The sequence below is a fragment of the Elephas maximus genome, chromosome 1 (assembly GCF_024166365.1).
Source record: "Elephas maximus indicus isolate mEleMax1 chromosome 1, mEleMax1 primary haplotype, whole genome shotgun sequence".
Lineage (NCBI taxonomy): Eukaryota > Metazoa > Chordata > Mammalia > Proboscidea > Elephantidae > Elephas > Elephas maximus.
Window position 1 is genome coordinate 197546312 of NC_064819.1, and position 26431 is coordinate 197572742.

The following is a 26431-nucleotide window of genomic DNA, read 5'->3' on the forward strand; positions in this document are numbered from 1 at the left end:
ATTTATTCTGTCTAGCCTCTCTTTTCGATTTCCTAATTACCTATGTCAGACAGTTCCTGTTAGTAGAAATGAGCTTTTGGACAATGAAGTAGCTGTCAGAAAGTATACCAGTATACCATACACCAGTTTCTGTCAAGCCGATTCTGACTCATGGTGACCCAATGTGTGTCACAGTAGAACTGTACTCCACAGGGTTTTCAGTGACTGAATTTTCAGAAGTAGATCACCAGGGCTTTCTTCCAAAATGTCTCTAGGTGGACTTGAACCACCAACCTCTTGATTTTCAACCAGGAGCATTAACTGTTTGCACCACCCAGTGACTAGTACTATAAAAAAAAAAAAAAAAACACCCATTGCCGTGGAATCGATTCTTACTCATAGTGACCCTGTAGGACAGAGTAGAACTGCTCCATAGAGTTTCCAAGGAGCGCTGGTGGATTTGAACACTGACCTTTTGGTTAGTAGCTGTAGCTCTTAACCGCTATGCCACCAGGGTTTCCAGGGTCCTATAGTAGATGCTAAATAAAATGCCATTTTCCCCAGGGAAAAGACATTTAAGAAATAGGACAGACCATTGGGACATACTATTTTTAGGGAACTTAGATTGAGAAGAGTTAGAGCAGGAATACCCATAGAGGGCTTAGAGAGAAAATTAGGTTAGTGTTGTCTTCTGAGCACCCCTTCTGTCTTTACTTTCTCCTCTCCTATTGTTTATATTTTAGGCAAAGAACTAAATTAAGAACTTTTTTTTTTCTTTATGCAAATCCTTACATTATAAGTAAATATTATCTTTCAAAAATGGAAAAGCATGTCAGAAAGGGATAGGACAGCATAGTAAAAATCTATGGAGACCTCCAAGAAAGCGAGGATGGAGAAGAAGAATATGTATTTTCCAACCAGGTCACTGGTGGCTGTTCCTAGGGTGATTACAGTGGCATGGTGGGATGGTGCATAGCTGCAGGGGGTTAAATAGTGAAAAGTGATAAACAACGGAAGGTACAGACTATTCTTAAGAAAGTCCTTGGAGAAGGGCAAGATAGTGGGCTAATACATAATCACGAAAATAACTGAAGCAATTTCAGTGATACTAGCTAAAATAGAATAAGTGTTAAGTGACTGATCTGTTGAAAGAATTCATGAACCAAGATCAGAAAGTCTCATTCTGTCTTTGATTTGTTATTCTACAAATGTTAACATTATATTTCTACCTTTTTTCATCACTACAAATCTTTGCTATTGTTCTTCAAATGCTTTGAGCTAGAGTGATTGATTCATGTCTGTATTGTCATAAATTGGGGAACTTGTAGGTTCTTCTAGCCCTGGTAACTTAGAAGCACAAAAACAAAAACAACGCTGGGTATATCTCCAGGGTGAATGATTTTTAGAAGGCAAGCTTTGAACTATCACATTGCTGATTGTCTGTGATTCACACCAATATTGTGCTCTCTGATGGCTTCATTGAACAGACTGTCATGTTCTACGTGGGACTCAGCCTAACTGCCCTTTTACCAGTAGCTGGTGTGAAAGCCATGCTGTGCCAATGACTTGTTCACAGAAGGCAGGTCAATCTTTTGAAACCATAGATTGTTTCAAACAAGAGAGAAATATGTGAGAAGAGAGTAGGTGTCAAGGGCAGTGCTAAAGAGAAAGAAAATGCTTGCCTGACTTTTACCTGCAGCTAACATTGTTAAAAGTGATAGTAATTTGATGAAGCATGGAGTGCTAAATTCATTAACAAGCTGAGGGAGAACCTAATTCATTTCAATTTGGATTACATTTGCTTGGGTTACTACTTTTCTTAAAACTGGACTAAAATTTTGATACCTTCTGGGCCAACAATGCCCTTTAGAGTTGATAATTAATTCGAAGGAATTATGAACACATATTTCTCGAGTTTAGAATACAGTGTAGTCTCAGTTTGAGGCGGAGTTAACCATTCATCAAGATAATTAGGAAAATACATTAAATGTTTGCTCTGTAAGAGCAAGCACTAACTTACCAGTAGTTGTAATATTATTACATGGAAGACAATTATTTATTAAAATGAGCTGTAGTAGCAATCATTTTTATTCTCATTGTGAAAATTTGGAAACATACGCAGAAGTATAGAGAAAAGTACCTGGATTCGGATGTACGCAAAACCCACTTCAGGAATGAAATAATGGTCCTTCTGCATCAGCTCTGCAGTCGTCAGTATCTACCTACCCTCCATCCTCAATTATTTTCAGGCAAATCTTGTATGTATCATTTTTTCCATAAATATTTTATTATGTATCTCTGAAGGATAAGGCTTTTTTTTTTTTCTTCCTAAACAAAACCATTGTCATACCTAAAAATTACAACTACTCCTATTTTTAATATTAACATATAACCAGTTAGTGTTCAGATTTTTCCCAATTTCTTTGATCTGGCTTTATACCAGTTGGTTGATAAAATCAGGATGCATATGGAATTACGTATTACATTTCTTTGACATACTTCTTAATGCGCTCTTAATCTATAACCTCATTATTTTTTATTGCCTTGAAGTTTATTTTTTGAAAGAAAAGAAGAACATTTTTGTCCAATTGAGGTTGTCATATTCTTGATTTTGCTAATTGTATCCCTGTGGTACTGTTTAATATGCTCCAATGTTACTGTATTTTCTGAAAACCGATAGTTAAATTTAGAGACTTGCTCTGACTCAGGTTCACGTTTTTTGGCATGAATACTTCATAGATGATGCTATGTGCTTCCATCACAATGCAGAGAATATCCGGGTCTCCCTTCTGGGGATACTAGTTGCCGCTGAGGAGCATTGCCTACATCCACCATTTTAATAGGTAAATAGTAAACAGCGTTGTTTTTGTTGCCATGGGTTTGGCTCCAACTCATAGTGACCTTATGTATAACAGAATGAAACGGTGCCTGGTCCTGCACCATCTTCGTGATCTTTGACATGTTTCAGCCCATTATTGTTGTTATTGAGTCAATCCATTTTATTGAGGGCTTCCCTCATTTTTGCTGATCCTCTACTTTACCAAACATGATGTCCTTTTATAGTGATTGGTCTTTCCTGAAGATGCGCCCAAAGTAAGCAAAAGTCTTGCCATCCTCGTTTCTAAGGCACATTCAGTTGTATTTCTTCTAGGACTCATTTGTCGATTCTTTTGGCAGTCTACAAGATATTCAATATTCTTCCACAACACCATAATTCAAATACATCAATTCGTCTTCTATGTTCTTATTTCATTATCCAGCTATCACGTGCGTATGAGGCGATTGAAAAGACCGTAGCTTGGGTCAGGCACACTTTAGTCATCAAAGAGACATTTTTGCTTTTTAGGACTTCAGAGAGATCTTTTGTGGAAGATTTTCCCATTGCAATTCACCATTTGATTTCTTGACTGCTGCTTTTGAGGGTGTTGATTGTTGATCCAAGTAGAATAAATCCTTCACAACTTCATTTTTTTCCTCCATTTATCATAATCTTTCTTATTGGTCCAGTCTTGAGCATTTTTTTGCTGTTGTTGTTAGTGTTCAGGTATAATCCACACTGAAGGCTGTGTAGTCTTTGACCTTCATCAGTAAATGCTTCAAGTTGTCTTAATCTTAGGCAAGCAAGGTTGTGTCATCTGCACATCACAGGTTACTAATGAGTCTTCCTCCAATCCTGATGCTGCGTTTTGCGTATAGTCTGGTTTCTTGGACTATTTGTTCGGCATACAGATTGGATAAGTATGGTTAAAGGATACAAACCTGTCACACACTTTTTTGAATATTGAAGTAGGCAGTATTCCCATGTTCTGTTCCTGTGACCGCCTTTTGATCCATGTGTAGATTCTTCATGAGCACAGTTAAGTGTAAACAATTAAAATTTTTCCATATTGCTTTTTTCATTTAACATTGTATCCCTCCATTCATTGCTCTTCCATTTCAAGGCTTTCCTGGCTATTCTTGGTTGTTACTCCTTCAAATTAACTTTATAGTCAATGTGTCTCACTCTAGTAGTGCTATAAGGTTTTCTTGGCTGCAGTCTTTATGGAAGCAGACTACCAAGCCTTTCTTCTGTGGCACTGCTGGGTGAGTTCAAACCCACAACCTTTGCACTACTCAGGGACTTTTAACTGTGTCCAGTGGTACTCAAATAATCAGTACAATCTCTGAAAAACAATACTGACTGTTTGCATTTTTCCTAATCTGTGATTCTTTTGAGAACAGAGGAACTGGGATAAATTTAGTTCCTCAGAATCATAGCAAAGAATAGTATTTTTGAAAAATCCAGACACAACAATGCATGTCCTAAAAAATCTGGTTTGTTAAATTTATCCGCATGGGTTAGAGGTGAGCTATAATACTTAGCCCCAGGGTAATGTTTGGAGTGGCCAAAGCTCCTAGCTTTCTTACCTCAGCTCACGAGGACTCTCTCTTTTACTCAAGTGCTGTACAAATATCATTTTATAGCAGCCATGAAGTGAAAAACTTGAGAAGCATAGCTCTACGTGACTGTCATTGTATGTTATTCGTTACTTGGGGAATGAAGCATTCTTTAGAAAGGCCTATTTTCCAACTCCAGCCAAAATGAGAGCAAGTTCTTAATACTGTGCTTGTGACAAAGGGAACATCCACTTTAATGCTTCATCAATGAAGTAAAATAAAAAAAAAAAAAATTGAAGTAATTACATGATATTTGCTAGGTGAGTAACGATGGGATATGAAATAGAAAGTTTCATGTGTTACAGTACAATGTAAAACATTTTATATTAGCTCAAAAGTGATTTTGGAATTTTGGATGTTTTTTTTTATTTGTTTGTTTTGGGTATCAAATTTATAAAAAGTACCCTCCAACAGAAAAATGTCTGGGCATCATGTGTTGATATCTTAGGTTCATTGAAGTCTTGCTGTTGTTGTTAGGTGCTGTTGCGTCAGTTACCTCTTGTAGAGACCCTATGTACAACAGAACAAAATACTGCCCAGTCCTGCATCATCTTCACAGTTGTTGCTATGTTTGAGCCCATTGTTGCAGGCACTGTGTCAATCCATCTCATTGAGGGTCTTCCTCTTTTTCACTGACCGTCTACTCTACCAAGTATGATGTCTTTCTCCAGGGACTGGTCCCTCTTGATCACTTGTCCAAAATACATGAGATGAAGTCTCACCATTCTTGCTTCCAAGAAGCACTCTGGCTGTATTTCTTCCAAGACAGGCTTGTTTGTTCTTCCGGCATTCCATGGTATATTCAGCATTCTTTGCCAACACCATAATTCAATGGCATCAATTCTTCTTCAGTCTTCTTTGGGAGTTCATTGTCCAGCTTTCACATGCCTATGAGGTGATTGAAAATACCATAGCTTGGGCCAGGCGTACCTTAGCCCTCAAATTTGCTGACATCTTTGCTTTTTAGCACATTAAAGAGGTCTTTTGCAGCAGATTTGCCCAATGTAATGTGTCATTTGATTTCTTGACTGCTGCTTCCATGGACATTCATTGTAGATCCACGTAAAATAAAATCCTTGACAATTTCAATATTTTCTCTATTTATAATGAAGTTGCTTATTGGTCCAGTTGTAAGGAATTTTGTTTTCTTTATGTTGAGGTGTAATCCATACTGAGGACTGTGTAATCTTTGATCTTCATCAGTAAGCCCTTCAAGTTCTCTTCACTTTCAGCAAGCAGGGTCAAAGCCTAGCAATCAGCATTTTAGTACTTCTTTTAAAGGGGTGTTTACTTTGTTGCATACTACTACAAATTGGGGTTTTATTCATCTGAAAATAAGGTTTTAGAACTTTTATTGAAAACACAAGGCATAATTAAAAAAAAAAAAGAAGCATAGACACATTAGATAATTTTTCCATTAGGTCCATTAAATTTTTGTAGTACTTAGAAAATTACTGTTAAAATTTTCACATTTTCTGAAGCCTACTCTTCACTGTGTATTTTAATAATGCTGTTTACTACATTTTAAAAAGTTTACTCAAAATACTACAGGCTAAGTAATTTAATTTTTCATGGAATGTGAAAGAATCCATAGAAAATAAAGAGAGGGATATTGTTTTGGGAAGAAATTCCTGTAAGATTCTCTAAGACAGTGACTACTTTTCCATGTCACTTAATGCTGGCTGTTCTACTGAATTATACAAAGAGTCTGTGAGGTTTCTAGTACAACTTCTGTCATGGATTTCATCTATTATTCCAGAACCTACATAGTAGTTCCTATGTTATAAATTCACACTGTAGCTCCAAGAGAATTTGGCCTCTTCCTATGTTTGCTGCTTCCTAAAGAAAGTTCTTTACCCATAACCTCAGTGTATCTTAATTTTTCTTACTGAGTACAAGTGATTTTCAGTGTACTTTTATTTCTCCTTTTGTTTTCTATCTTTTAAAAAATCTGTGTATTTTTTTTTCTAGAAGGAAAGATGCTAATTTAGAATTATTTGGATTCTTTCTATATTATATAATGTTTTATGTATATTATCTCATTGTCTCTTCCATGATTTTGGCTTTGGAAAAAAAAAGACTGAGAACCAGAGAACAAAAGAGTTTAAGTAACTTTCTCAGCTCATAGAGACATGGTAAGATGAACACCCAAGCAATGTAGTCTTTATTTCCTGCGAGTGACTAAGTATTATCAAAATTTGGAAATACACCAGCATCGTCTGGGATTCAAACTCCAACAAACAAAAAAGACCTGTGTTAAGCTAATAGGAGTAACATGGAAACATGTGACAGTGAAGATTGGGTTATTCAACTAAATCTAATAAACATTGAAGGAGCACTATTTCAAAAGAATTGTAGCATCTTTAAAGATATAAAAGCTATGGTCCCTGCCCTCTAAGAGCTCACAATTTAGTTTTTCGTATTCTTTATCATTTTATAGGCCTTGTCAGGAATACTTTAGGATTATCAGTAATTAGAAACAGAGTGTTTCATATTTTACAGTAGAGAGAATGCTGTCTTTGTGTTACCAGATTAATCGATCAATATATTTCTCAGTGAATTTCTTTATCAAGAAGTTCCATGTGGGTAAGAGGATCACAGAATTTTGAATATAAAATGTCTAAAAGGCATAATTGCTTATAAATAACATCTAAAAATGCAGGAATAGCCAATATTTTAAATAAAGATAGTATATTCCATCTTACTCCTACTCTTGTCCTTTCTCTAATATTTGAGTTTAATTTTCATTTATTTAAAAAATAATTTTATTAAAGCATAGGACACATTTATTTTAATTCAAAGAATATAACAGGGTACTGGAAAAAAAATAAACCCCTCCTGCTCTTTTCCTGGCTCCTCATCTCCAAACCCTAGAGGTAAGAGCTTTAATCCTTTCATGTGTATCCTTTCCATATGTCTAAGCATATTCAAATATATATATATATATATGCACCTAGCTAGACATGTGTATATATCTACATTTATACTTATATTTGTACTTTGTAAATATAAATTCATTAATATTTTACTCCAGGAGTGATATTTAATAAGACAGAATGGTGAAAGCCCAGACCAGGCAGAACAGATGTCTTTTGACTGTTCCTCACTATACCAGGGTTAACCACATGGTCTCAGGGAAAGGAGGTATTTGGGCAGCAGAGATTTACCAACAGGTACAAAAGCATTTCAGTATTTTAACTACTCATTTCTTCCACCTGTGCCTCCCGGCCAAATACCAGCCCTGTTTTCAGTCATTTAATGGCTGATGATTTTCCCCTCACTACACTCAAGTCTGCCCGCATTCTAGTGAAGATTTCAAAGGACCACCATTAGGGCCATCTGTGTTATGCCCCTTCTGTGCCAACTTTTCATATTTTTAAATTGAGTCCCTTAGAATTTACGTAGATACCAGTACATTAGCCAGTTGCCTTTGAGTAGATTCCGACTCATGTGCATCAAAGTGGAACTTTGCTCCATAGGATTTTCAGTGACTGATACTGTACACATATGCATGAAGATCCCATGTCAAAACTGTGAAAGTAATACAGTTTACTTACAGCACCTTCCTTTCTTGATTCCTGCTATGGCCAAAAGGTCCTTTAATCACATCATAATGGACCTGTCCTCCCAGATGTGCCTGTTCATGGACCCCCAACTACCCAGGGCTTATTTATAGCTGTCAAACTTCCCATATCTAATAACATTTAGTAATCAGTAACATATATTGCTTTATTAGTCTACTTTTCATGTTCCTCATGGAAGGAAAGGACTTTGTTTAAACTAGTACATACATATATGTATACATACATATATATGTGTGTGTATATATATATTTTATCTAGAATATTGCACATAAATGTCACTTCATAATGTCTGTGCATCATTCTTAGTCACTAATGACTTTTGGACTTCCGTGGCTAAAGACACACATATGCGCTATCACAAAACATCCAGGATATTTCTTTTTCATGACTTCAAATTCTATGTAAATTCAAACATAGAGGATTGTCATATTTCCCTCAATTGCAACTCTGCTGACTTATAGTAACTTGTTGCCCCTTTCTTCATTTCTCTTTCTTTTCACGTTTACCTCTTGTCTGGCTCAAGACAGAAAATCTTCATTTTCATTTAATATGTTCTAATTTCTGTCAGTTGTCTGGATATCATTCTAATTTCTTTCTCTATTATTTTCTATTTTGGGACATAGAAGAGTTAACACTTATTGAGCATTTACTTCCAAGAGCTGTGCCGGATGTATTATTTAATCTAAACTCTCTTCAGTAGTGTACTCATTATTGACCTTAATTTGCTGAAAAAGGGAGGTAGTAGTTGGAAATGTAAATAACCTGCCCAGAGTAGTATAAATCCTGGAATCATAATTTGAACCCATGACTGTGCCTCCAAAGCTCCATTTACCGCATTGAATCCATCTAAATGGTATAATTTTTACGAGGATTAAAGTGATATAGGAAACCCTGGTGGTGTAGTGGTCAAGAGCTACCGCTGCTAATGAAAAGGTCGGCAGTTCAAATCTGTCAGGCACTCCTTGGAAACCCTATGGGGGCAGTTCTACTCTGTTCTGTAGGGTCGCTACAAGTCGGAATCGACTCGACGGTAATGGGTTTGGGTTTTTTTGTAAGTGATATAAATAAATTTGATTTCTAAACTATCAAGCTCTATCCACACATGGAATTTCTACCTCATATTTTATAGTCTTTTTTTTTTTTTAACAGAGTAGGGTGAAAAAATTGGTATGGAATAAATGTTTTAGGTGATAATGGAACTTTAAAAATCAGGTTAAACTATGTCAAGGAGTTGTTAGAGAATTAAAGTGCAGTCTTAACCCATTTCTTTAAAGTCGTGGCTGTCAATATGAAACATCTCTTTTTAGCAAAAAATTGACTGTATTTTAGAGATCAAACAAGGCTAGAGAATAGTCTGAAATAAAATCTACTGTAGTATTTAGCCTTATAGTTGATGGACAATGGCAAGAATACTCTGGAATTAAAATTTGTTGTTGTTATTCTTCCCCAGGTGTTCCAGATTGCATATGTGATTGTGAAAGCGGCTAACTCCCCTCGGCCTGGAAACTGGATCTTGGAACGCTCTCTTGATGACGTTGAATACAAGCCATGGCAGTATCATGCTGTGACTGACTCGGAGTGCCTAACCCTCTACAATATACATCCCCGCACAGGGCCACCGTCATATGCCAAGGACGATGAGGTCATCTGCACTTCGTTTTATTCCAAGATACACCCTTTAGAAAATGGAGAGGTAAGATGAGAAAACTCACCCTAAGTACATTTGAGATGGCAAAATAGGCCTGTCAGACAGATTGAATATATCAGTAATTAATGTCAGGGAGAGTTTGAAATAGGATTTAGTGTAAGTACATTTAAATGAGTTATTAAATAAAAAAGAAAAACCCAAGGTGATTAGAATTTTAACTACCTTCATCAGATATGTGTCTCCTATCTCCAATAAAGATCAGAGAAGAGGAAATGGGTTTAAGTCGGAAAGTCAATGATTAATTTTACATATAAGGAAGATTTCCTGACAATTGGGTTTGTTAATGATTAGAGAAGGGTTGGAGACCTTACAGGAAGCCAAAGCTTTAGATTTGTGGGTACTCTGGTCTGAGGATGTAGATGAAAATTTGTAAAGAAATACACTCCACACAAAGGATCCCAATAAAAGTTACCTGCAAGAAATTGGTCAGTCTTTGAATGATGTTCTGCTGTCACCACGTAGGGTTACCGTGGGATACATTCCCTTTTGGTCAGGCTTTGCTGAGTAGTCATGTGTAGTAAACCCCAGGTCTCAATTATATGCAATCTGTATTATATACTTATTTCAAATGTGTTTTGTTTCTCTGTAGCATCTTTTATCCTGTGGCTAAGAGTTTAGATGCGTTCATTGGTTTTATGCCACAGACTCAAAACATGGCTTCACCTCTTACCAGCTGTGCGATCTTGAGCTAGGTATTTAAATTATCTATGCCTTGGTGTCCTTTCCCATAAATATGGGAACAGTAACAATAATTATTATCTCAATAGTTATTCCTGATTGTCAAGAAGATTAAATGAGTTATTATATTTAAAGAACATAGACCAGGGCTGACACAAAATGCTTTGTACATATTAACTACAGTTGATCCTAATTATATGAAGATTTCATTTTTGCAAATTTGCCTACTTGCCAAAATGTATTTGTTATCCCAAAATCAACACACACAGTGATTTCAGTCATTCGTGGGCATGCACAGAGTGGTGAAAACTTTGTGTTGCCCAGCATGCACGTTCCCCAGCTGAGGTCAAACAAGGTGATGGCTGACTTCTTGTTTCAGCTCTCATATTGTAAACAAGCTTCCTTTTTGTGTTCTATTTACTGCCATGCTTTTCACATTTTTGTGCTTTTTGTTGGTGATGTCTCTGTTTTAAATGGCCCTTAAACATAGTGCTGAAGTACTGTTCAGTGTCTCTAAGCTCAAGAAGGCTATGATATACCTCACGGAGAAAATATGTGTGTTAGATAAGTTCGAGCGCTGTTTACCACGAGTTCAGTGTTACTGAATCAACAATACAGTATATCCAGAAAGAGGAAGAGGAAATTCACCAATCTGTTTGTGAGGCTGCTCTGAAAAGTGCTAATGTATGGTGAAGCTATGGAAAAGATGAGAAAGTCAATAAACGTGTGGATTCATGAGATGATGACAGGTTTAAAAAGCATAGTGGACGGCATTGTTGTGAGGGTGAAAGGCCAACAAATTTACGGTCATGTTACTCAGTATTGGAAAATTTTAAACCCTTCTTGGCTAGTGTTTTATTATAAAGAAATACTGTGTGTAATTAATTATCTGTAAGAAATAGACGTTAAATAAAGTATCTTTAAACAGAAACACACAGAAAACAAGGTTATGTTTTGATTGGTTGATGAAAATGTTTTGACCAGAGTCTCACAAGAACTTAACCCTGTATCTCCCCAGGATCAGTGGTGCAGTGTTCACTAATTCAGTGTGCACTGTGACTTTATAGAACATACCTGCCACGAAGGTGGAGAGTCGACCATATTGACTGTATTTGTTGTTGCTGCTGTTTTTGTTGCTATTTTGCTATTTTTGTACCCTAACCTTGACTTTGTGGCTCTCTTGGATTCTGTAGTACCTCTTTATTATGTTTCTACAACCTGTCTCCCTTGAGTATATGTGCTCTAGCTCTTCTCATCCTACCTGCTTATGTACATCTCTCTTTATACTCACCTGATATTCTCTCCTCATTAACCCACACATCTGAAGCTAGAATCATCTTTTATGTTAACATTTTAAGAAAACCTGTATTCATATTCTATGATGCCCACCATGTCCCATTTAGGGATATTTCTTTAAACACTATGGAGAGAAAGTTAGGTTTTGGACATAAATCTATCAGATTCCATTTTGACAACTCTTAGTCTATGAATGTATACCATTGCCTCACTATATTTCAAATCCAACATTCAAAAATACAGTTTTGGGAAAAATAATTCCAAATGGTATGCTCAGCAGAGATCTCAATCTGCCAAATGACAAAGAGTCAAATGCAGTGAGTCAAACAGCTGTTCCACCTGCTTTATGCCCAGAGGCATCCAATTCCTGGCCAGATTGGCGTGAGGATATGAGAGTAGGGAGGGAATGCAGAGAGAATATATTTGAGTTGAATGTTTATAATTTTTCTCCTGGTCCCAGTGTTTACCCAGGACTAATAATTATCTAATATTTTTAAAGCTATCCTTTATCTTTTAAAAAAAAGGTCCAATTCAGAAATTTATATTGCTTAAAGTAATATAAATATATATGGAGAATATAAAGTGTATGTTACATGCAAATCACCAATTCATACTCTCCCTACAATGATAGTGGTTCTTCATTCTTTAGACTACACTAACCTACCAACATGGAACAAGCAGAAGTATGTGTGTGTTTGTTGTTTAACTGGCTATATTGTTTTCATTTCTAGACAACATTCACTAAAAGGAAACCCTGGTGGTGTAGTGTTTAAGTGCTGCGGCTGCTAACCAAGAGTCGGCAGTTCAAATCCACCAGGTATTCCTTGGAAACTCTATCAGGCAGTTCTACTCTGTCCTATAGGGTCGCTATGAGTCGGAATCGACTCGACGGCAGTGGGTTTGGTTTGGTTTTGGTTTTCACTAAAAACAATGAATTGATGGTGACTATTAAGAACAACTTTTTCAACTTTCTCTGTGACGTGTTTTCTTATGTCTGTCTCTCCTAGGGAAATGGAAGAGTGAGGACCAGTAAGTAATTCAAAATATTTAGAAGTAGAATGATAGGATTTACGAATAAGAATTAAATTCAAAACTCTCCAAGGCTATCACTTTGCTTTATATAGCTTATTTATAGAACATATCATTGAGAATAGTACTAGAATAAACAGATCCCAGAGAAGATTAGTGGTATTCTCCAAGTCTCCCAGCTCAACAGGTAAGAGCCCTGATCGCCAGGTAATGCTGCTTCTACTACTCTGGAAAGACTGGAAGTTGATAGTTTGAATTGATAGCGAAGTTTCTAATTGCTAAACTCAAAATGGTTTAGAGGAGCCATAGTGATGCTGAACCTAGTATAAGTAGAAAGAGTCGCAATTCTGAAACATCACGATATAGAATAATGTATATGGAATTAGGAATCAGAAGACCTGTGTTATAGTTCTGGTGCTTTTCTTGGTGTGACCATGGTCAAGTCACATAATCTATCTGAAATTGAATTTCCTTAATACATTAATCAGTATTATAGTTGAATTGTACAAAAGCATCTTTCATTTCTCAAGTAATGTAGCTTTAGATATCACCAACAATATAACATTTGGGAATATTGTAAAAGTTTGCGGTGCTTGTTTCCAATATTTTCTAGGCAAGTGACTATAAAATAAATCTCATTAATTTCGAACTGATGTACTTTTGTACTGCACCTGAAATATATTTATTAGGTGTTTATGTCCAAAACTTCCCAGAAAAGTGACATTCAAGTAAGAGAAACAAACATATAAGCTAGCTAGTACAACATATTTTAAGTGCTACAGCCAAAATGTATATGAAAAAACCACTCCTGTTGAGTCGATTCTGACTCGTAGTGACCATGTAGGGCAGAGTAAAACTGCCCCACAGGGTTTCCAAGGCTGTAATGTTTACAGAAGTAGATTGCCACATCTTTCTCCTGAAGAGCAGCTGGTGGGTTCCAGCAGTCGTCCTTTAGATTAGCAACCAAGCACTTAATCACTGTGCCACCAGAGTGTAATAACCCTCCTGGGTGAGTGGAAGAAGCCACATTGCAGAGATCAGGGAAACCATCAACAACTCTTAGTATCTCAAAAGTTTTAAGACTAATATGTAAATTAATCTCCAATAAGGCCTATGGGTTAAACTGGGTGTATTACAGAATTCATCTCCATTCTGAAAGGATATTTTTATTGGGTATAGAATTCTAGGTTTCCAATTATTTTCTTTTAGCACATTTTATTGTCTTCAAGGTTCCAATTGTCCTTTGAAGTACCTTTTATCTGATTTCCTTAAAAAAAAGATCTGTGTTTTTTTAGTATATAATTTTAGTATGATGCTCCAGATCTACACTGTCCAATACAATGGCCTCTAGCCATATGTGGTTATTTAAATATAACTTTAAATTAAATTAAAATTTAGTTACCCTGTTGAATTAGCCACATCTCAAGTGCTCAGTAACCATATGCGTCTAGCAGCTGCTACACTGGACTGTGCAAAATAGAACATTTCCATCATTCCAGAAAATTTTATTGGTCAGTGCTCTAGATTATACTGTTTTTTTTTTTCTTAAAATTTTTATTGTGCTTTAAGTGAAAGTTTACAAATCAAGTCAGTCTCTCATACAAAAATTTGTATACACCTTGCTATATACTCCTAATTGCTCTCCCCCTAGTGAGACAGTCTGCTCCCTCCCTCCACTCTCTCTTTTCAAGTCCATTCCTCCAGCTTCTGACGCCCTCTGCCCTCTTATCTCCCTTCCAGATAGGAGATGCAGCATAGTTCAATAGTCTCAAGTGTCTGTTTAATCCAAGAAGCTCATTCTTCCCCAGCATCTTTTTTCTATCCCATCGTCCAGCCCAATCCCTGTCTGAAGAGTTGGCTTTGGGAATGGTTCCTGTCTTGAGCTAACAGAAGGTCTGGGGACCATGACCACCGGGGTCCTTCTAGCCTCAGTCAGACCATTAAGTCTGGTCTTTTTATGAGAGCTTGGAGTCTGCATCTCACTGCTCTCCTGCTTCCTTAGGGGTTCTCTGTTGTTTCCCCTGTCAGGGCAGTCATCGGTTGTAGCCAGGCATCACCTAGTTCTTCTGGTCTCATGCTGATATAGTCTCTGGTAAATGTGGCCCTTTCTGCCTCTTGGGCTCATAATTACCTTGTGGCCTTGGTGTTCTTCATTCTCCTTTGCACCAGGTGGGTTGAGACCAATTGATGCATCTTAGATGGCCGCTTGCTAGCATTTAAGACCTCAGATGCCACTCTCCAAAGTGGGATGCAGAATGTTTTCTTAATAGATTTTATTATGCCAGTTGACTTAGATGTCCCCTGAAACCTGGGTCTCCAAACCCCAGCCCCTGTTATGCTGGCCTTCAAAGCATTCAGTTTATTCAGGAAACTTCTTTGCTTTTGGTTTAGTCCAGTTGTGCTGACCTCCCCTGTATTGTGTGTTGTCTTTCCCTTCACCTAAAGTAGTTCTCATCTACTATCTAATTAGTGAATACCCCTCTACCTCCCTCCCTCCTTGCTCCCTCTCTTGACCATCAAAGAATATTTTCTCCTCTGTTTAAACTGTTTTTCGAGTTCTTATAATAGTGGTCTTATACAATATTTGTCCTTTTGCAACTGACTAATTTCACTCAGCATAATGCCTTCCAGGTTCATCCATGTTATGTTTCACAGATTCATCACTGTTCTTTATCGATGTGTAGTATTCCATTGTATGAATATACATATATCTGTTGATGAGCACCTTGGTTGCATCCGTGTTTTTGCTATTGTAAACAGTGCTGCAATGAACATGGGTGTGAATTTATCTGTTCATGTAAAGGCTCTTATTTCTCTAGGATATATTCCAAGGAGTGGGATTGCTGGATCGTATGGTAGTTCTATTTCTAACTTTTTAAGGAAGCCCCAAATGGATTTCCAAAGTGGTTGTACCATTTTACATTCCTACCAGCAGTTTCAGTCTCTCCACAACCTCTCCAACATTTATTATTTTGTGTTTTTTGGATTAATTCCAGCCTTGTTGGAGTGAGATGGAATCTCATTGTAGTTATGATTGTTGTTTGCTTGATATATTTTTTTTCCATCAGTTGAGTTTTAGTTTGTTTTTGTCTCTAAGGTGTGTCTCTTGTAGGCAGCATATAGACGGATTGTATTTTTTTTTTTTTTAATCCATTCTGCCACTCTCTGTCTCTTTATTGGTGCATTTACTCCATTTACATTCAGAGTAATTATGGGGGAGGTATGAATTTAGTGCTATCATTTTGATGCCTTTTTTTGTGTGTTGTTGACAGTTTCTTTTTCCCACTTAATTTTATGTACTGAGTAGAGTATCTTTATATGTTGTCTTTTCCTCATATTTGTTTTTGATTTTGTTTCTGCTGAGTCTCTATTTTTTCCTTGTATTTTCTTTTGATGTGTAAGATAGTTTGTCTCCCTTGTGGTTACCTTATTATTTACTCCTATTTTTCTAAATTTAAACCTAACTTTTATTTCTTTATATCACCTTGTTTTCCTCTCCATATGAAAGTTCTATGACTACATTTCTCAGTCCCTCTTTATTGTTTTAATGTTGTCTTCTTTTATATAATGCATCACTAATTCCCTGTTTTGAGCATTTTTTAATCTTGATTTATTTTTGTGATTTCCTTGTCTAGGTTGACATCTAGTTGCTCTGCCCAGTGTTCTAGTCTTGGGTTGATACCTGATATTATTGATTTCCTAGCCAAAAAACTCCCTGTAGTTTTTCTTGTAGTTTTGATTTAGTTTTTACAAATTCCCTAAACTTGTGTTTATCTGGGAATTTTCCTAATTTGACCTTCATATTTGAGAGACAGTTTTGCTGGATGTGTGATTCTTGGCTGGCAATTTTTTCCCTTCAGTTTTTTATGTAAGTCATCCCATTGCCTTCTAGCCTGCATGGTTTCTGTCAAGTAGTCCAAGCTTATTCTTATTGACTCTCCTTTGTAGGTGACTTTTCATTTATCCCTAGCTGCTCTTAAAATTCTCTCTTTGTCTTTGGTTTTGGCAAGTTTGCTTACATGTCTTGGTGACTTTCTTGTAAAATCTACCTTATGTGGAGTTCGATGAGCATCTTGGATAGATATCTTCTCATCTTTCATGATATCAGGGAAGGTTTCTGCCAACAAATCTTCAACAATTCTCTCTGTATTTCTGTTATCCTTCCCTGTTCTGGTACTCCAATCACTTGTAGGTTATTTCTTTTGATAGAATCCCACATGATTCTTTAGGTTTCTCCATTTTTTTTAATTCTTTTATCTGATTTTTCTTCAAATATATTAGCGCCAAGTTCTTTATCTTCAAGTTCAGTAATTCTGCCTTCCACTCACTCAAATCTGCTCCTCTGACTTTCTACTGATTTGTCTAATTCTGTAATTTTATTGTTAATCTTCTGAATTTCTGATTGCTGTCTCCTTATGGATTTTCCCGGCTTATTAAATTTTTCATTATGTTCCTGAATAACCTTTTTAATTTCTTCAACTTCTTTATCTGTGTGTTCCTTGGCTTGTTCTGCATATTGGCTCATTTCCTTCCTGATGTCTTAAAGGGTTCTGTAGATTAATCTTTTGTATCCTGCCTCTGTTAATTCCACTTTCATCTAGAAGATCTCTTGACTCTTTGTTTTGCCAGCTTGTTGAGGTGATCATGGTCTGTTTCTTTATGTGACTTTATATTGACTGTTTTCTCTGAGCCATCTATAAGTTTCCGTATTAGTTTAGTTTATGTTTGCTTACTGTGTCTTAGCTTCTTGCTTTGTTTTGTTTTGACATCCCCATATGGGTAGCTTAAGTGAGCTAGCTTGATTATTTTCGCCTTTGGAGCTCTGTCATCCTATCCCCAGATGGCTAGAGCTGTTATCAGGTATATCAGTCTAGGAGTCCATTAGCTTTTCTTGTATGAATTCAGCTCAGGTAGCTGATCATCAAGTGTGTGGTACAGGCTCTGTCCTATAGTCTTAGAGGGGCAGGGGTGATTAGTGTAGGTACCGGCATCTGCTTGCAGTAGGGGATCACACTCTGAACAAGGCAGGGGGCTCAGAATCATCCCCCCAAGTGCCTCTAAGGAAAGTGTGTCCCTCTTCTGTAGAGCATACATGTGGGTGCGTTCTGCAGATGGCACCCAATGTTTTTGGTTGTAAGGACTGGAAGGTAACAGTTATCCTTGGGCCCCTGTCATGGGTGGCTGGGTGACCTGAGTGGAGCCACCAGCCCTTAGGCCCCTGACATGGGTAGGTGAGGAGCCTGTTTTAGGCAAAGCAGTGTCAAACATCAAACACCCACCTCTCCACTGCACAGCTGAAACAGTTGTAGTCTGCCAGCAAAGGCCTATTCTCCTGAAATAGGCCCATACAAGTCCATGCAGGAGGGAAAGGTATTCAAAGTCCACTGACCATTTATGCCTGGACAGGAACCGCTTCTGTCCTGAGCTCTCCTGGCTAGTGGAGCTGGCAAGTTATGTTTTCCCCCAATTGCAAATTTATTCCTTCTCCAAGGCCAGGAGGATGGCTCTAGGCACTCAACACGGCCTATCTCAGGCCCATGGAAATCAACAGCTGCTGAAGCTGGCTAAGGAGCGGAAAGCGTGGTAAAATATACACAAGTACTTAGCTTTTGCTGAGAGCACTGTTCTTATCTGGTTCTGGAGGTGTGAGTAGGCTGTGTGGCTGGCTGCTTCTCCCTGAGGAAAATGCAGCTGAACACTAGTATCCACCTGCCACAGCTGCTCCTGGGAATGGTGCCTGAGGACTCCCTGTGATTCAGGTCCGGTAACTCCTCTCCACTTCTGAACCGTCTCTTCCTCCCCCGCTGCTCAGTTTGTTTTCTAATTTTGCCTTTGATGTTCAGGGCTCCTAGCTTTTCATAAATATACTGTTTTCACTTGCTGTTTTGGGTCTTTGTTGTAAGAAGTCTCTCTGGAAACCTCTGTCTATTCTGCCATCTTGGCCTCGCCTCCCTGTTTTATTTTCTTGATTGGAATTTATTTGGTTTGCTAGATATGCAGAGCCTTTCATGAGTTCAGGAAATAATTCAGCCAGTAACTCTCTAAATAATGTTTCTTCCCTCATTCTCTCTCCTTTATTTCTCCCATTAAAAGAGTTTGGAACTTCTTACTGTTTTCCCTATGTATCTTACCCTTTCTTTTGCAGAAGTTTTCACCCTTTTGGCTTTCTGTTCTTCAGTCTAGATATTTTGTTCTGGCTTACATCCAGTTCACTCATTCTCTCTCTATGTAAAATATGATAAAATTGCTGAAACCATATAGAATTCTTATTTCTAATTTCTAGACCTTCTTATTAATTCATTTCCAAATTGAAGTTGAGTTTCTAGTTTTATATTGAAATTTTCAGTATTTTTCATCTTGTCGAACCTATGATAAGAATTATTTTAGAGTTTTTGTCTGATAATCCTAGTATCTGAACTTTTGGGTATGTTTTATTACCTGTTTCTTCTGCCAGTTCTTTTTTACAAAGTCTTATATTCTCATACGCCTGATTATCTTTCTGTGCTGGGTTGTGTTTGAAAAAGTATTTGTAGAAATAACTTGAGGCTTAGGATGATATTATCTTTAGCTTGTATGGATTTTCCTATGCTTCTGCCAGGTAATGCCCATCTGGTAATCTTTATAAAATTTCAGGGATTCACATTTCTGGGACTCTCAGATGACTCAAAACTGTGCTGTATCCCAAAGCTGTTGTTGTCATTAGTTGCCATTGAGCCAATTTTGACACATGGTGATCCCATGTGAGTCGATTTTGACTCCTGGTGACCCCCAGAGTATAACTGCCACATAGGATTTTCTAGGTTGTAAACTTTATGCAAGCAGGTCACCAGGTCTTTCTCCCGCAGAGCAGCTGGGTGGGTTTGAACTGTCAACTTGCAGTTAGCAGCCAACTGCTTAATGGTCGCACCACGAGGACCCCTTTAATTTTAATTCACACTCGTACCTAGGCTACCTGTCTTTGAAGTTCAATCAAAGTGTGTGAGTTTTACTAAAGTCACCACCCATGCAGGTCCTAGAATCCTATTTTTGTCCTCCTTAAGTGACAGCAAGGCTGTCAAAAGTGCTGTTGCATCTGTCTGCCATGTCTCCTGGACAGACAAATATCCACAGGACAAAAGCTGTCATAATGCATAGATCACCTCTCTAGATGTCTGCCTTCTCCTTGACATTGAGCAGTTTTTGTTTTTTTTTTAATTATCTTGAGAGCTCTCAGATGACTTCAAACAGGAGATTTTTTAAATAAATTTTATACCACTTTAGGTGAAAGTTTACAGCATAAATGTGTTTCTCATTTAAAAATTTATACACAAATTATTTTGTGACATTGGTCACAATTCCCACAATGTGTCAGCACGCTCCCCTTTTCCCTTTTTACCCCTAGCTCCCCATGTCCATTCATCTAGTTTTCCTGTCCCTTCCTGCCTTCTTGTCTTTGCTTTTGGGCAGCCGTTGCCCATTTGGTCTTGTATACTTGATTAAACTAAGAAACATGTTCACCATGTGTGTCATTGTTTGTTTTATAAAAAAAATATAGGCCTGTTTAGTCTTTGGCTGAAAGGTGGCCTTCAGGAGTGGCTTCAGTTCTGAGTTAGCAGGGTATCCAAGGGCCATATTGTAGGTGGTTCCTCCAGTCTCTGTCAGACCAGTAAGTCTGGTCTTTTCTTGTGAATTTGAATTTCATTTTACATTTTTCTCCTACTCTGTCCAGGACCCTCTATTTTGATCTTGTCAGAGCTGTACGTGGTGGTAACTGGGCACCATCTGGTTCTTTTGGGCTTTTGCTGTTGGAGGTTGTGATTCCTGTGGTTCATTATCAAACAGGAGTTTTTATATATTTTGTCTAGGTTTTCTCTAGTTGTCAATATTGGGAGTCTTGGCCCAAATTATGTAATCTAGTACAAACAGAGGAAACCCTGGTGGTGTAGTGGTTAAGTGCTACAGCTGCTAACCAAAGGGTCGGCAGTTCAAATCTGCCAGACGCTCTGGGTTTGGGTTTAGTACAAACAGAAGCAATGTTTCATATGCATTTTAAAAACCTTTTTGCTTTGAAATCATTTTAAATTTACATAAAACTTCTAAGAGTGGTACAGAGTATCTCCATATCCCTTGACCCAGCTTCCCCTAAGGTTAAAATTTTACATAATCACATTGCGTTTGCCCAAACTAAGAAATTAATATTAGTGCATTACTATTAACTAAACCACAGACTTTATTCAGATTTCATTAGTTTTATCACTAACTTCTTTTTTTCTCTTCTAGGATCTAATTCAGTACATTGCATTTAGTCATCAAGTCTCCTTAGTTTCCTCTGGTCTGTGACAGTTCCTTAGTATTCCTTTTTTTTGAAATTACATTGATCATTTTAAGAGTACTAGTCTGACAGCACAGTGTTTAAGAGCTCGGCTGCTAACCAAACAAGTCGGCAGTTCAAGTATACTAGCTACTCCTTGGAAACTCTATGGGGCAGTTCTACCCTGTCTTATAGGGTCACTATGGGTCAGAATCGACTCAATGGCAGTGGGTAGTATTCTGTAGCATATTCCTGAATTTGGGTTTCCCTGATGTTTTCTAATGATTAGAGGGAATGTCTGAGTTTTTGGGATACCACAGAGGTGGCGTCACTCATGTTTATTTTTCTATGCACAACTCTTTTGTGTATTTCCAACTACTGATCCTTCTTTTTTGTTTCCCACTTTCATATTCCAGTCATCAGAAATTATCAATGAATCTTAATTGCATGTTTGATCATTTCCAGACTGCAGCATTTCATAAAAATCTTCAATTTCTTCATCTTTGGCATTTGTGGTTGGTGCATAAATTTTAATAATAGTTGTATTAACTTCCTTGTAGGTGTATGAATACCATCCTATCACTGACAGCATTGTATTTCAGGATAGATCTTGAAATGTTCTTTATAGTGATAAACACAATGCTGTTCCTCTTTATCATTCCTGGCATGGTAGACCATATGACTGTCAGATTTAAATGGCCCATACCAGTACACTTCAGCTCACTAATGCCTAAGATATCGATCTTTAAGTGTTCCATTTCATGTTTGACAACTTCCAATTTTCCTTGATTCGTACTTTCTACATTCCACATTCTAATTAGTAATGGATGTATACAGCTGTTCCTTCTCATTTTGAGTCATCCCATAGCAGCAAATAGAGGTCCTTTTCTCCATCCATGTCATTAAGGTCAAGTCTACTCTGAGGAGCCAGCTTTTTCCCTGTTGTTTATGAGGGCCTTCCAATAGGAGGGGCTCATCTTCCAGCACTGTATCGGACAGTGTTCTGTTGTTTTCCATAAGGTTTTTACTGGCTAATTTTCAGAGGCAGATTGCCAGGTCTTTTAGTCTGGAAGCTCTGATGAAACCTGTCCACCATGTGTGACCCTACTGGTGTTTGAGATACCAGTGACATAGCTTTCAGCATCGTAGCAACATGCAAGCCACCACAGTGCAATACGCTGACAGATTATTTTTGACTAACCAGTGGATAATCATTTGCTTTCAGACCTTCATAATATCTTTTAAATAGAAATTTAAGTCAGCTAATAAGAGAAATGAAAGTAGAGCATTTTTAAGGGCATCTGTGAAATAAGACATTCTGAAATAAACATGTCTCAATTATAACACAGTAATTAAGTAATAATTATGTTTCAGGGGTAGAACATAAATAAAAATTAGACTCCCTTGCAATAACATAAAATCTACTTACTCCAAAGTTTGTTACATTGTCACTTTTTAAGAGAATTTTGGAGACAAATCCAAAACTTTTGAACATTCTACAATGTTATATTTCAGGTGATGTCCAGAAGTGTACCATTTTAGAACTGAGAGGTACCTTAGATAAATCCCTCATTTATACATCCTGACGCTGGACTTCAGCCTCTTTACCAAACTCCAGTAGTGCCGTCCGTCCATGTCATTGAAGAATGTCTAGCCTTTCCTTCTGATCTCTTGCACCCTAACAGTATCACATCTTTGCTTATTTCTTCAGCATTATTTGTTGATCCTGCCACCCCCTCACCCTCTTTCTTCCGCCATCTGGCACAGCCCTTCTACTCCCCTTCATTGCACATTACCTGCCACTAGCCAATAAATATTAATCATGTGGGTTCAAGAGATGTTGCTCTTCAGTCTAGAATCCTGGGCTTCTACCTGAAGGGAGAAGAGGAGCTCACTCTGAGCTATGACATAATTATAGAGTATCAGGTCTCAGGGCCTAGCAAAGAATGGATAAATGGAGGACTGATAGTATGATATTACATGTATGTTATCCATGCTAGAAACAGAAGGAGGCTTTGAGCAAAAACCTTAAAAGGGTTTCATTTTAGAAATGTAATTTTGTATGATCTATGTCAATTTTTTTTCTTTTTTTTTTTTTTATGTCAGGACAGGGCTCAACAGGAAGCCTGATTTGCCCTGCTCTCAGAGAATGGTACCCAGCTCCCTAATAGGAGTTCAGAGTGTGAAAGCATCATACTGCAGAGGTCTTCATTATTTTGAGGCATCCAAAGGGAACAGCTCTGTAGGAGCAGCTACATGGAGATGCTTCTCCAGTAGCAGCACAGGGAGTCAACTGCATCAAGAGCTACTGTTATAGCCCAAGTGCTGCCTCTGCTAAATGCAGTTGCCCCAGGTAGGATTGAGAACTGCCAGCAAGACCTGCCACTTGGAGGCACCACTGAGAGCTATGGATAGAGCCATGGTTCTTCCCAAACTTGGTTTTACTTGGAAATCACTGGAGAGCGAGTAAAAGACTTTTTATGTTTTATTTCTGGAACCAGAGCTTTTAATTGAGTTGATTTGGGAGGGGCTTAGAAAGTCATACCTATATTTTTATATTATAAATAGGTAATCTTTGTGATTCTGATGCCCCTGCTCCTGGCTTATTATTCAGATACGTCCACTGTCCTCAAACCCACGAGGGAGAAAGCTAGAAGACCAATTATTTAGGGAAAGAGCATCAATCATTCTAACTACCTCTAACTGAAAAGACTTAACAGTTTTTTTTTTTTTTTTTTTTTTTAATCAGGAAGCGTGATAGGCTTTGATGGACAGAAACTCTGGTTGTGTTTGAGTAAATAAACTTTGAGCTATAACTAGGTTGTCAAACTTATGATTGAAGAGGTGGCAGAGAGTGGAGAATTGTGTCAATAATATTGAGAAGGATGGGGTTGTACAGATGGCACTGCTTTAGGGGCCCTAGAGTTCAAATGGCAATACATGCTTTTCCATTATGTGAGATTCTCACCTTTCTGTTACTGGGATTATTAGTTTTAATTCATTTAGGTTGTCACTAACTACTGACATGGTTACCATAGAGATCTTTGCTTCAGTTCCCCATACAGAGACCTTCAGTTATTTACATAAGATTTCCTCTCCTTACTACAACCCTTCCTACTCTCTTGGACTGCAACTCAGACGGAAGGTAGATTACTTTGATTCTGCTTTTGAAACATGGCAAGCTTGCATAAAACCCCCTAGAGAAACCATCATTAATTCTTGAACACACATTTTTTTTTTGTATACTGTGTAGAGCTTTGATATTATTTTGATTTCCTATGTGACAGAATTTTATATATAAAGACAGAATATTTTTCTTTCTGTTTTCATCACCTGGCATTTTGGTGATTCTTAGAATTGCAAATACTTGAGAAACAAATCCAACACTATACTGGAATATGTTTCAGAGACTCTCCTTTGATGTAATATTGTTAAGGATATAGCATGATTGCATGTGTTAGTTTGTATTGAAATAAGGAAATGGAAATTAGAAACTAGCCTTGGAGTTGCTTCTTTAGGGAGAAGCAGCAGGGTATTATTAATTCCTATCAATTATAAACAGAGATTTAGGGACATAATTGTTAGAGATTCAGACTTTCTCTCTCTAGAAATAATTTGCACATTGATCGACATGGGGCCAATCAGTACCTGGAGCAAATGCATGAAAGTGCCTTATTATAATGAGGTTTTCACGGTATCCTCCAAAAAACTAAATGTTTTCACTTCAGTTGAAGTACACAAAGCACTTGCAACATTTTGGAATTACAGACCTGGAATAAATAATTCATTTAAAGCATTTATATTTTTGCATTTGAAAACTATACCTTTGTAATAAAATAAAAATAAACTTAAGATGATTCTTATTCCTCCTGTCTTAGTTATCTAGTGCTGCTATAACAGAAATACCACAAATCGATGGCTTTAACAAAGACAAATTTATTCTTTCACAGGGTAGGAGGCTAAAGTCTGAATTTGGGGTGCCAGCTTCAGGGGAAGGCTTTCTCTTCCTGTTGGGTCTGAGGGAAGATCCTTGTCATCAATCTTCCCCTGGCCTAGCAGTTTCTCAGTGCAGGGATCCCAGGTCCAAAGGATGTGCTCTACTCCCACTGCTTCTTTCTTGGTGGTATGAGGTCCTTCTTTTCTTTGCTCCATTCTCTTTTTTATAACACAAAAGAGATTGACTCAAGATACCATCTGATCCTGTAAATTAAGTCCTGCCTCATTGACATAACTGCCTCTAATCCTGCCTCACTGACATCACAGAGGTTAAGATTTACAACAAATAGGAAAATTATAGCAGATTGGAAAATGGAGGACAACGCACAATACTGGGAATCATAGCCTAGCCAAGTTGACGCACACTATAAGGGGACACAATTCAATTCGTAACACTTCCTTTCTGTTAACCAGTTTATAACTGTTGTTAAAAACTGTCAAATCAGCTGACTCATAGCAACCCTATGTATAATGGAAGTTGCCAGTCATGCTCCATCCTCCCAATCCTTGCTATACTTGAGCCCGTTGTTGTAGCTACAGTAGTGTCAATCCATCTCATTGAAGGCCTTCTTCTTTTTCATTGACACTCTGCTTTACCAAGCATGATAATCCTTCTTCAGAGAGTGATCCTTCCTGACAACATGTCTAAATTACATGAGATGAAGCCTCGCCATCCTTACTTCTAAGGAGCATTTTGGCTGTTCTTCTTCCAAGATAGATTTGTTCGTTTATAACTACCTTCCCTCCCCAAAATAAATGTGTTTAGAAAGTATCAGCAAATTCTTGTTAAACTAATACAGTATTGTTGAGAAACAAAGACGGCAAAAGAAACTAAATGGGAATGGAATCTGAAGATGATAACACAAAAATTTAAGCGACCTAGTTCTCTAGAGCTATGGAATAATGTCTACCAGGATCTAATAAAATGGAGCAGAAGGGTCAGTTTCTGTTAAGCTGTTTAAAGAAGTCCAGAGCTGTAGAAGACTGAAGGATACAGCATGTGGAAGTTTCCAGTATTCACGAGATTTGGCTTTCAGATAATGCTCTGCCACTTATTAACCACAGAAACTTAGACAGAGGGTTTAACTAATCCTGCCCTGACCAGTTCACATTGCTATAGTGAATATTGAATTATGCAATTTCTGGCAACAGATGCCCTTTGTAACCTACTAAATATGGTGGCAAATTTTCTGGGTTTAATTGCTAGCACTGTCTTAAACCCATGCAAAATAGTGGAATGAGTGATCTGGCTTCGCTGGGATGAGAGTAGGGGCATGGAAGGGGTAGACTCAGGCCATACTGTTCTGTGAGATCAGTGCTAGGGGTGTCAGGAATTACTCAACAAGACAGAGAGAATAAACAAAGCCAAAAACTGCGAGCCTGCTGAAGTGCAAAGGGCCAGAAGGAACCAGTGAGAGCCTCGGGTGCTGAAGT

The 26431-nt window shown here is 37.6% G+C and overlaps 1 protein-coding gene across 2 annotated transcripts in view; it reads left to right on the plus strand.

Moving 5' to 3' along the window:
- Window positions 1–26431, plus strand: part of LAMA2 (laminin subunit alpha 2) — a 717179-nt gene that overhangs the window by 209581 nt on the left and 481167 nt on the right. For both annotated transcript variants that reach the window (XM_049901052.1, XM_049901136.1), the window contains exon 4: window positions 9451–9693. In XM_049901052.1, coding sequence (XP_049757009.1) covers window positions 9451–9693 — 243 coding nt within the window. The remainder of the gene's footprint in view (window positions 1–9450; window positions 9694–26431) is intronic.